Source organism: Hylobates moloch, unplaced genomic scaffold, assembly GCF_009828535.3.
Source record: "Hylobates moloch isolate HMO894 unplaced genomic scaffold, HMol_V3 SCAFFOLD_4, whole genome shotgun sequence".
Classification (NCBI taxonomy): domain Eukaryota; kingdom Metazoa; phylum Chordata; class Mammalia; order Primates; family Hylobatidae; genus Hylobates; species Hylobates moloch.
Window position 1 is genome coordinate 5,633,227 of NW_026652279.1, and position 13,026 is coordinate 5,646,252.

Consider the following 13,026-nt stretch of genomic DNA (forward strand, 5'->3'; position numbering starts at 1 on the left):
TTGAGATAGCTGAGCTCCAACTTCCCTATCTGCATAATGTGGGGGGGCTACTTGGGGGGAAAAATGAGTTGCAGTGTGTGAAAGTGCTACATAAATTTTCAGGATTTTGTAGTGATTTATGTTGCGAATCATATAAGCTGAGTAAGAGTGTATGTGTATATCTGTAAATGCACACACAAACACACTTATTACACATACACACGCATATATGGCTAGCTAAAGACAAGGCAATCTAAAAGCAGATAAGTGTCAATATTTCCTACTGGGAAGAGAGGGATAAAAATGGAGCAAAAGGATTAAAGTTCCTGTCGACTGGTAAACAGAATTGAAACAGGGCCTAAGAAAAATAATCAGGTAAAGAGAAAACGTACTCAGCGCTACAATTTGCCAATTGCCCTCTGATCTTGAATTCCAGCTACCAGAAATTCAGTGACAGCAGCCTGCTCCCCAACACCTTAATCCTTCCCACATCTGCTCCTGGGATGGATCACTGCCCTTGGGACATGTCATTTCTGTCTTGCACTGAACCACCACCAAATGTATTGGTAGGAGCTTTAGTCCTGTTTCCTTCCACACCCGGTGAAAGGTTTTGTCAATAATATCAAAGGTCTTATTATCAGATGACCATAATAGTGTGGTTGTACCTAAAGATAAATCTGTGCTTCGTTTCACCTAATGTCTCACTTTCTATTAAAAAATCACACCACAATTATCACAATTTCACAACATGGCATAGTCAGGTTCATTTACCCTTTACTGGTTTCTGAGGCAAATGTTAGAATAACCCAGGACAAGATTTGGAAATTAGCAAGTTTTTAATGGCTTTCTATCGGTCAGTCTACAGGGATTCAACTCTATCACTGCTGGGTACCTTGTACAATGCCTAATTCACATACTTCAAGGTGGTAGCAGAATGAACATTGGTTTAGAATCCTATTCAGTACAGACTATCAGTCTACCGTTAGATGAGATGGCACGGGAAAGCTGGTTTGGGTCATTTGCGTACAAATATTCAGCTGGAAATCTAAGGATGCTGTAATTTTTAAAGCAGAGAGGCAGGCATGTGCAGTACTTGCCAGTGTAGGCTCCTTCTACTCTTCTTACATTCCTGACTCATCTCTGCCATCTTCTAGCCACATGACCTCAGGCAAGGTCATTATCCTTTCCAAGCCTCAGTTTCCTCCTCTGTAAAATGGTAATAGCAATCGTACCCACTGAAGGGAGTTGTTATGAGCATTAAATGAGACACAAGTAGGTAAAGAACCGAGCCCAATGACTAGGTTGAAAAATGTTGGTGGTTGTTATTACAAATATTTCTATCAATAAAGCAATGCCACTTGTCTTGCTCCAGTCTCCTGAAAGGATAGTTGCATTTAATATTACTCCAGACCCTACAAACGTAACTAAAAACTATGGGGACTCAGTAGTTTCTTTAACTTAATTGAAGCATCAGTGAAATGTTTTAAATGACTCCATTTAAACATTGGTACATATTTTTTTAAAAGAAACCACTCTAAAATGGAGGCCTTTCATTGATAGACACAATGCGGTTAAACCCAGTGAAATTCAATTACCTCTTGATTGGGTCGGGCAAGCCATGAAGAGAATTTTACATTTGAAATCAACAAATTGAATTCGGTACCTTTTGCAGCTTCAGCAATTGCTCCCTGACGAGTTCCTCACAAGATCAGAGGTGGCCCCGTCAGCATCCAGGTTCTGTCGAATGACATGCTCTGTTTAGAAAGGTTTTTCCTTGTTTAGATTCTGAATGAATATTTGCTTCCAAAGTTATTACAGCTACAAAACACATGCTGACTATACACTTCCCCCCAAAATACAAAATATACGAATTTATACATATATATTACTGTTGCTTAAAAGAACTTATATATAATATATAAATATGTATGTATTTATACATATATATGCCTTTTGCTTATGAGAACTTATAAAGTTCTTATATATAAGCTCTTTTAAGCAACAGTTACATATATGTGTGTGTATACATAGATACACACATATATACACATATGTATATACACGTGTCTTTGTGTGTGTGTGTGTGTGTGTGTGTGTGTGTGTGTGTATATATATTTTACCCAGTATGGCTGGTAGGCTAAATATCCAGCTATACATCATCAGTATTAATAAGATCTTTTAGTAATTTTTTTGTCTTATACAGATAAGCACAATTAACAATTTCTTTAAGTCAACATGCTAAGTCAGCAATGGGCAAAATATTGTTATTTGGCTGACTGCATATTTTTAAAAATATTTTATTCTCTCCCTCCCCACTGTCTCCACCACACACAAAGATTGCAGACCTAGTTTGTGCATGTCAGCTGAAGGAAAAAGTGCACTGGAGACATGCCGATCCTGGGGTGCAGCCTGGCACCTGGAAACTATCAAGTGCAGATAATTGCAACGGGTGACATGTGTTTTTGTTTTACATACTGTTTATTCTAAGAAGATCTTTCTAATCTTTGTCTCAAGATTAAAGCCAAAATCTATAATTTGGCCACCTGGACAACAAGGCCCCACAATGGCAGCCCCCGGCTACTTTTCCACCCCATCCTGCACCACCATTCCCTTTCCCACCATCTTCCAGTTTTCCAAGCCACATTTTATTCCCCCATGTGTTATGCCCTTTGCCTATGCAGGAGCTTGGTGCATATTCTTTCCTGTTTCCTAAGCTTTATTGGGACATAATTCACATACCATACAATTTGCCTATTTAAACTGTACAATTCTCCCATCCTCCACCCATTTCTAAGCAAACACTAACCTGCTTTTTGTCTCCATAGATTTACCTATTCTAAACATTTTATAGAAATGGAATCAGAGTATGTGGTCTTTTGTGACTAGCTTCTTTCACTGAGCATAATGTTTTCAAGGCTTATCCATGTTGTAGCATGTATCAGTACTTTATTTTTATTGACAAATAATATTCTGTTGTATGAATAAACTACATCTTATTTATTCATTCATCAGTTAATAGACATTTCAGTTGTTTCTCCTGTTTGGCTATTATAAATAATGCTGCTGTGAACACTCTTGTACAAGATTTTGTGTAGACAAATGTTATCATTTCTCTTGGGTATGTATCTAGGAGTGGAATTGCTGGAATGGAGTCATATGATAACTCTATATTTAACTACCTGAAAAACTGCCAGACTGTTTTCCAAAGTGGCTGCATCATTTTACATTCTCCCCAGCAACATACGAAAGTTCCAATTTGTCTACATCCTTACCAACACTTATAATTCCAATCTTATAATCTTTCTTTTTATAGCCACCCTAGTGGATGTGAAGTAGTATCTCATTGTGCTTTCTTTCTTAACTTTTGATCTGGGTAATTCCTATTATCTTTAAAGTTTCAGCCTAAAAGTCACTTCCATAGGGAATCTTACCTTGGCTACCCCACCCTCAGACTAGCCTCAGGTTCCTCTCAGAAAACCCATCTTTTCTCTCTAAACTTTAAGTTCAACATGGACAGGCACCATTCCATCTCTTCTTTATTCCCCACTCTAGCCCCAGCATCTAGCTATTTATTTATGTATTTATTTGAGACAGAGCTTGGCTCTTGTTGTCCAGGCTGGGGTATAAAGGCCCGGTCTCGGCTCACTGAAACCTCTGCCTCCCGGGTTCAAGTGATTCTCCTGCCTCAGCCTCCCAAGTAGCTGGGATTACAGGTGCCCGCCACCACGTCTGGCTAATTTTTTTATATTTTTAGTAGAGACAAGGTCTCACCATGTCGGTCAGGCTGGTCTCGAACTCCTGACCTCTGCCTGCCTCAGCCTCCCAAAGTGCTGTGATTACAGGCATGAGCCACCGCACCCGGCCGCATCTAGCTATTATGTGAACTGTAAAGTTGTTGAAAGTGTATTAAGTCAATGCCACGCTTTTTAAATAATGAGAAAAAGTGTGCATTATCTGAAAATCACCTGTGTCAGAATAATTGAGATGATTACCTTTAAATCCATTTTATTTTTCAGTATTTCTACAGACAAAACTATTGAGGAAGATTCTAGTATCACTGGCAAGGATAGGAAAGGGGCTCTATGATATAACCATAATGAATGCTTCTGTTGTCCTGAATTTTGTTGGAGCTGTACACATTTATGTTAGTTAAGAAAAAGGATTTTTGTGGGAAAGTGCAATATATACAAGCAAAAACAAATGGACTTGAGAAATAAGGAACTTAAGGGGACTAGATTTTCCTGCTTTAGCTGTGAGCGAGGCATACCTCTAGAGGTTTCAATTCAGTAGATCTGAGATGGGGCCCAGGAATATACATTTTTAACATAGTCCCTAGTAATTCTAATGCCAGTGGTCCATGAGCTTCACTTTAAAAATATGTATATCTTAGTTAATGTCCTCATTATTTAACATAAGCAAGTCAACGTAGAAGTTTAAAAATCAGGCTCTGGAGTTTGATGCAGATTTAAACCCCTGGACTGACATTTACTAACTATGTGGCTTAGAATGAATTACTTAATCTTTCTAAGCCTTAGTTTCTGGCCCATAAGAAATGCCCCAATATGTTAATTGCTATTATTGTGTTATTAACATTATTATCTTAATTGGAAGATGATGTGCACAACAAATCTGGTGGTTTTTTTTTCTATTTCAACTTTTATTTTAGATAAGGGGGTACATGTGCAGGTGTGTTACATGGGAATATTGCACTCAGGCAGTGAGCATAGTACCCAATAAGTAGCTTTTCAACCCATGTCCTCTTCCCTCCCTACTCTAGTACTCCACAGTGTCTATTGTTCCCATGTTTACGTCTGTGTGTGCTTCATGTTTAGCTCCCACTGATCAGCAAGAACATGCATATTTGGTTTTCTGTCCCTGCCTTAGTTTGCTTAGGATTTTGGCCTCCAACTCCATTCATGTTACCGCAAATGATGTAATTTCATTCTTTTTTATAGCTACATGGTATTCCATGGGGTATATGTACCACATTTTCTTTATGTAATCAACCATTGATGGGCACCTAAGTTGATTCTGTGTCTGTGCTATTGTGAGTAGCATCACCATGAACATGCCAGTGCATGGGTCTTTTTGGTATAATGATCTATTTTCCTTTGGGTATATACCCAGTACTGGGATTGCTGGGTCAAAGAGTAGCTCTGTTTTAAGTTCTTTGAGAAATCTCCAAAGTGCTTTCCATGGTGGCTAAGTGCTTAAATGTTCCCTTTTCTCTGCAGTCTTGTCAGCATCTGTTGGTTTTGACTTTTTAAGAATAGCCACCCTGACTGGTGTGAGATGTTATTTCATCATGGTTTTGATTTGCATTTCTCTGATGATTAGTGAAGATGAGTATTGTTTAATGTTTTTTTGGCCACTTCTATGTCTTTCTTGTTTGTTTGTTTTATTTTTTTGAGACAGAGTTTCGCTCTTCTTGCCCAGGCTGGAGTGCAATTGCGCTTTCTTGGCTCACTGCAAACTCCGCCTCCTAGGTTCAAGTGATTCTCCTGCCTCGGCCTCCCCAGTAGCTGGGATTACAGGCATGCACCACCACACCCATCTAATTTTATATTTTTAGTAGAGATGGGGTTTCTCCATGTTGGTCAGGCTGGTCTCAATCTCGCGACCTCAGGTGATCCACCCAGTCTTGGCCTCCCAAAGTGCTGGGATTACAGGCATGAGCCACCACGCCCAGCCCTATGTCTGTTTTTGAGAAGTGTCTATGTCTTTTGCTCATTTTTAGTGGGGGCTGTTCGTTTCTTGCTTGTTGATATGTTTAAGTTCTTTATAGGTTATGGATATTAGACCTTTGTCAGATACATAATTTGTGAATATTTTCTCCCATCCTGTAGGTCTTTTCATAGTTTCTTTTCCGGTGCAGAAACTCTTCAGTTTAATTAGGTCCCACTTACCAATTTTTGTTTTTGTTGCATTTGCTTTTGGGGACTTAGCCAAAAATTATTTGCCAAGGCCAATGCTGAGAAGGGCATTTCCTAGGTTTTCTTCCAAGAGTTTGAGGTCTTACATTTAAATCTGTAATCCATCTTGAGTTAATATTTTTATATGCTGAAAGGTAAGGGTCCAGTTTCATTCTTCTTCGTATGGCTAGCCATGTATCCCAGCACCATGTACTGAGTAGGGAGTTCTTTTTCCATTGCTTGTTTTTGGCAGCCTTGTCAAAGATCAGATGGTTATAAGTGTATGGTTTTATTTCTGAGTTTTTTATTCTGTTCCATTGGTCTATGTGTCTGTTTTGTACTAGTACCATGCTGTTTTGGTTGCTCTAGCCTTGTGGTATAGTTTGAAATTGGGTATTGTGATGTCTCCAGCTTTGTTCCTTTTGCTTAAGACTGTTTTGGCTATTCAGGCTCTTTTTTTTGGGTTCCATATGAATTTTAGAATAGTTTTTTTTAATTCTGTGAAGAATGACATTGGTAGTTTGATAGGAATAGAATTTAATCTGTAAGTTGCTCTGGGCAATAGGGCTATTTTAGTGATACTGATTCTTCCAATCCGTGAACATGGAAAGTATTTCCATTTATTTGTGTCATCTCTGATTTCTTTCAGCAGAGTTTTATAGTTCTCCTTTTAGAGATCTTTCACCTCCTTGGTTAGCTGCATTCCTAGGTATTTTGTTTTCTTTGTGGCTATTGTAAATGAGATTGTGCTCTTGATTTGACTCTCAGCCTGGACATTATTGGTATATAGAAATGCTACTGATTTTTGTACCCTGATTTTATATCAAAAACTTACTCAAATTGTTTATCAGTTGTAGTAGGCTTTTGGCAGATTATTTAGAATTTTCTAGACAGAAAATTATATCATCAGTGAAGAGAGATAGTTTGACTTCTTTTCCTATTTGGATGCCTTTTATTTTTTTCACTTGCCTGAGTGCTCTGGCTAGGACTTCTAACAGATCCATTTTAAAGGGATTGAGTTTTGTTTAGTAAGAAAAATACTTCCTAAGTATAAGTTGGACTTTATGAGGTTCGTGAATGGCTTTATCATCACTGTTACTTTTATAGATAATTTTCCAAGTGGCACTTTACTGTCATAAATAAGCCTCAGTCATATCTTTTTGCAAGTGCCTCCCTAATTATCATTTCTGAAGAAAAATTTTGGCCTCTATATTAAATTATAGTTCACAACTTAGTTCCAGTTCACACCCTGAGCTACCATATTGGATATAACACATCTTCCTTAGGTGTTATTTACTGGGCTGAAAGTATTGCCCAAAGCATCTTATTTTGTCGGTATCCAGTAATTTATTGAGCCTGGATGCTATCCTGATAGAGTTTACTCACTAAAATAGAAGTTATAAAAGTTCAATCAAATTACGATCTATCAGCCATCTTACAGAACCAAGAATGTGCATTCATTTATCCAAGTACTATTTACTCAGTGCCTAAAAAAGGTCAGGTGTTCGGGGTCACAGAGAAAAAGAAAACCAAGATTCCCACTATCATGGAGAAATGATATTCACAGTTGAGTGGGCAGTGGAGACTGAAAAAAAAAAGTAATCAAATTCATTACCAAGACAGCTTTATCTGCTAGTGAGTGCTATGAATGACATTAAATAGAGTGATGTAATAGAAAATACCTAAAGGAAAGGAGATCCTTTTGATGAATGGCAGGAAAAGGCTCTCATCTCTCAGGAGATGTTGAGCTGATGCCTGAATGCCAAGGAGGCAGCCGTGGGAAATGCCAGGGGGCAGAGTGACTTAGGAAGAGAGAACAGTCAACAACAAGACCTGGAGATAGGACCGTGTTTGTCATAACTGAGAAACAGAAAGCAGGCCAATGTAGCTGAAACAGGGTGATGGAGGACAGAGCAGCAGGGGAGGAGTCTGGAGATACAGTTAGGGGCACCAAGGTAAGGCCTGGCAAGCCCTGTTAAACAGAGGAAGCACTGAAGAATCTCAGCAGGGGAATGTCTTAGTCTAATTTATCACAACTTCAGGTTCCCTTTCCCCTTCCTTCCTCCCCTCTACCTAAGGGTGACTAGCTGTTATGATAACCAGTTGAATGATGATTAGCTGCAATATTGATTTCCACATTTCTAGCTATAATGTCTGTAAATTTCTTAATGAATATGTTACATAGGCATGCACTAAAACTCCCAGATCACATCCCATTTTGCTTTAGAAGACGTAGACACAAGTCATCTATTTTTGTCTCCATTGCATTTAAAGAATATCTCCTTAAATCTGGCAATTTAGGTTGCACCAGGTGACGTTTGAGGTGCCCACCTGCGAGGGAAAGGAACGGCAGAAGCTGGCATTGATTGGTGACTCCTCATCTTCAGCAGAGTTCTTCGTCACTGTTGCTGTCTTCGCCTTCCTCTACTCTTTGGCTGCCACTGTCGTTTACATTTTCTTCCAGAACAAATACCGGGAAAACAACCGGGGCCCACTCATTGTAAGTGGTTTTCTTTTTCAAATAACTTTTTCCGTTTCCTTCTAATTTCTTTTACTAATGCTTGAAGGACTTTGGAGTTACCTGAGCCCTCGGGGTAGGTGTTTGAAAGGAAATCACATTCTTTTTTATCCAAATCTCTCAAAGCCACAACAAAAACATGATGTCTGTCAATCTCTTGTGCTCCTGGGCTGGGAAAGTATCACCCAACTTGCTAGAAACCCCTCTGAAATAAATGATTAGAAATCTCATGAGATCTCAGAAAGACCAGTGAAGTTTGCTGTAGATTTATTTATAATTCCAGCATTGTGGAGTTAGTCAACCATTTTTCTTATTATTTAGACAGTGTGACCTGTGCTTATTTGAAATATGTTATTCCCTTAGTATATTATAGGATGAGCATATATTAATAATTGTTTGGTTTGAAAATGGGGTTCTTCATCTCTGTATATCTATCTATCTCTGTTTTTTTCCTACCAATTCCTTACCCTACACCTCACTTTCTGTTGCCTTGTACAACGGTCCAAGGACTCATATGAGTGAAATCAATATAGCCCAGCATTTCTAAACAGAAACACACATACACCTAGGGGGACACAAAACCTCTAAGAGGGTACCTAGGCATAGATAATTTTAAGGAAATAAATTTTAAATTTCACCTTTTACATGTGCATTTGCCCAAACTCTATCTTCCTGAGAATGCCCTGTATCTGAAAATATTTTACGGTCATCTTTCTTAATCAACTACTCCCATTTTACAAAAGAAAAGTATCCTTATTTACCAACTCAAGTCTTACTACACAGTACATTTACAGAACATAAAACATTTGGGACACTGAAAAGGGGACCACTGAAATATTGGTGTTGGTGTTGACAAAAGTGATTCTGATGCCTGACTAATATACTTTTTTGGATCTAAGGAGGTTTACTATTTTTTGGCTTTCAATAAAATTAAAAATTCTAGTATGCTTATCAATTGATTGATCATTAAAAAATAATTTTTGGTGACACGTTACTATGTGATATGGGACATATAACTCAAAAAGAAATTAATAAATGGTTTTGCTATAACAAAACTCCATTTGTTCTCATTTATGCAAGCAAGCTTTCTCAGCATTTACATCTAAAAAAGGAAAAATGGAAATGAAATTTATGCTGAATCATGTACTATTCTATAAATAAATAATATTTATCAAAAAATTATACATTAACTGCTATGGTTTGAATACAGTTTATCCCCCACCAAAACTCATGTTGAAACTTGGTCTTCAATGTGGCAGTGTTAGGAGGCAGTGCTTTTTAAAGCTGGTTAGATAACTAAGATGAGTTAACGTCTTTCTTGAGAGACTGCATTAGTTCTCATAAGACTGTATTAGTTCTTGTGAGAGCAGGTTGTTATAAATTGAGTCAGCCTCTTTTGTCTTCTATCCATTTTCCCACATACCCAGTTCCTCTTTCATTTCTCTGCTATGTGTTGACGCAGCACAAGGCCCTCACCACAAGCCACCAGATGTGGCTGTCCAATCTTGAACTTCCCAGCCTGTAGACTATGTGCTAAATAAACTTCTTTTCTTTATAAATTACGCAGTCTCAGGTATTGTGTTATAGCCATACAAAATGGAGTAACACTACCTATTCATCTAAGAATTGTACATTTTCAATAAAATTTTTACTTTTTGTTTTATTTTATTGAGGCAGAGTCTCATGCCACCACCCAGGCTGCCGTGCAGTGGCGTAATCACAGCTCACTCCACCTCCTAGGCTCAGATGATCCACCCACCTCAGCCTCCCAAGTAGCTGGGACAACAGGTGCATGCCACCACACCCAGCTAGTTTTTGCATTTTTTGCAGAGACAAGGTTTCATCATATTTTTTGCAGAGACAGGTTATCAAATTCCTGGACTCAGGTTATCCTCCTGCCTTGGCCTCCCAAAGTGCTGACATTACAGGCATAAGCCACTGTACCTGGCCATTTTTTAAATTTAATAATTACATATTAAATTTATAATATATTTTTGTTGTTTTGGAGAATTATGCATTAATAATACTTGTAGTGATCACTCAACCCAAAAGAAATGTAATACTTAAAGTCTTAGGATCGCAAATAATTAAACAGTTAATTTAAATGTGTATAAATATTTTTGTTGCAAAAAATATATAATAGGGTAATTAATAATATGCTTTCCAGAAAAAAAAATTATATCGTGCCATAATTCTGTGAGGGAAGTATAATAAAAATACAAATTCAAAGAGAACAAAAGGAAGATATAAAATTTCCACCTGTTAAATAACTTGTTAATTATAAGATAATATCTGTTAATTATAACAGAATATCAAGTAACTGTTCCATTGGATACATTTAAAAATTGATACAATAATTTTATTTTTAAATATCAATACTTTCTTTTCTTTTATTTATTTATTTATTTTTATTTTTATTTTTATTTATTTATTTTTGAGACAGGATCTTACTGTCACCCAGGCTGGTGTGTAGTGGAGCGATCTCGGCTGACTTCAACATTCACCTCCTGGGCTCAAATGATCCTCCCACCTCAGCCTCCCAAGCTCCCAAGTAGTAGGGACTATAGGCACACACCACCACACTCAGCTAATTTTTTGTATTTTTTGGTACAGACGAAATTTTGCCATGTTGCCCAGGCTGGTCTCGAGCTCCTGGACTCAAGCAATCTACCAGCCTTGGCCTCCCAAAATGTTGGGATTACAGGCATCAGCCACCACGCCCAGCCTAATACATTCAATATGCCAGAAATTACTTTATTTGCAACTATTTGAACTTTCAATAAAAACAAAATTAGATGCCAACTTTATACAAGTAGGGACATAGTTTTTAAAAATTATTTTGGGGAATATGTGAGTAAAATAAATTTCACAAATATCTATTATAGAGATCTGAACTTTAAAACAATAAATTTTGAAGGATAACTGGGAGGATTCTCTCTTTTTAGAAATTTGTTAAGTTTGAAGGGACTAGAAAATGTTCAGGTGTGCAACACTTGAATATGTTAACTTAAAAAAGGAGTAACGAAATAGAATTTGAAACTTTGGGCAAGTGTTTTTTTTTTTTTTTTTTTTTTTTTCTGTCTCAAATTTGAGTTAATAGTCTTAACGATTTCAAAATATCTTTAACAGAGTCACCAAACTTGGGCTTATCCCCACCATGATGTACAGATGGACATACCCAAGAGATTGCCATGCATATACCATAAATCCAACATGCATGTTTATTTCTGGATCCATGTAAACACGCTCACAGGACTTTTAAGTCTGAGGAAATATGCTGACTTCTAAACAGAAAAAGTTGATACAGCTAATCCACACATAAAGTGGGAAAAAAACTATTTTGTTATATAAAACCACATTCTACTCATATAAAATGATCTTGTAAAGGCGTGCTGCTTCATCTCTGTGTAAATAGTCTTTCCCATCAAGCAAGATATGATGAAATCCTGAACCGTATAATACAGTGGTAGGTTTTGTTTCATTATATCGTGGGAGGAAGGAACAAAGAGAGATAATTCTAGTAATCAAAAAAGAAAAGTCTCCTAGATGAAACTTCTGTGATATTAAAAAACCGAAATGCTCATTACTTAGCAGATAAAGTTAATTTAAAAATGAGCCTGAATCATAGGAGTCACAGAGGCAGATTGCATGTAGATCAGCAGGAGGCCATTATAACTGCAAAGAGCAAACCACACCGATTCGAATCCCACCATGATGAAGCTGTGATTGGGGAAGTAAGCGGTGCTATGACACCATTTGTGAAGAGCAGGTTTAAGCAAATTCACAGTGTGAGCAAGGTCTCAAGAGGGTGGTGCATGCTTAAGAAAACTTTCAAATACTAGAAAAGCATTTGTTCAGATGTTCACAATAATTTTGCTTGTTTAAAACCCATCCTCTTTATTCACAAAGATGGCTACTGTAATTAGTCCATTCTCACACTGCTATAAAGAACGGCCCGAGACTAGGTAATTTCTAAAGAAAAGAGGTTTAATTAACTCACAGTTCCATATGGCTGCAGAGGCCTCAGGAAATTTACAATCATGGTGGAAAGCACCTCTTCATAGGGCGACCGCAGAGAGAAGAAGTGAGCAAGTGAGGAACAACCAAACACTTATGAAACCATCAGATCTCATGAGAACTCACTCACTATCATGAGAACAGCATGGGGGGAACCACCCCATGATCCAATCACCTCCCACCAGGTCTCTCCCTCAACACCTGGGGATTACAGTTCAAGATGAGATTTGGGTGGGGACACAAAGCCTAACCATATCAACGACTGATCATTATTTGGGCAACTTCATTTTGGTTACCATCTATTTTTTGTCATTGTTTTGTTTCTAACCAAACACACACTTTAAAAAAAATTTATGTAATTTGTGATTCTCCAAGTCAAACTTTGAACATGAAACTACAAAATTGCTATATTAGGTGAACATAAACTAATTCAAGCAGTTTAAGAAATCAGATACCCTTCCAAGATAGTTCACATCCAAAAAATTAACAAATTTTCATCTCAATTTATAGTCCTCTGGGACATGACATTATACATCCTGCACAAATAAAATTAATGTTGTAGGGAAGTGACAAGGATGATAATAACAATAATATCAACCA

At 37.5% G+C, this 13,026-nt stretch overlaps 1 protein-coding gene across 2 annotated transcripts in view; it reads left to right on the forward strand.

Annotated features, from left to right (window-relative positions):
- The window catches only part of SYNPR (synaptoporin), a 342,443-nt gene that overhangs the window by 275,688 nt on the left and 53,729 nt on the right, over positions 1 to 13,026 (forward strand). For both annotated transcript variants that reach the window (XM_032149416.2, XM_032149417.2), the window contains one exon: positions 8,193 to 8,391. In XM_032149416.2, coding sequence (XP_032005307.1) covers positions 8,193 to 8,391 — 199 coding nt within the window. The remainder of the gene's footprint in view (positions 1 to 8,192; positions 8,392 to 13,026) is intronic.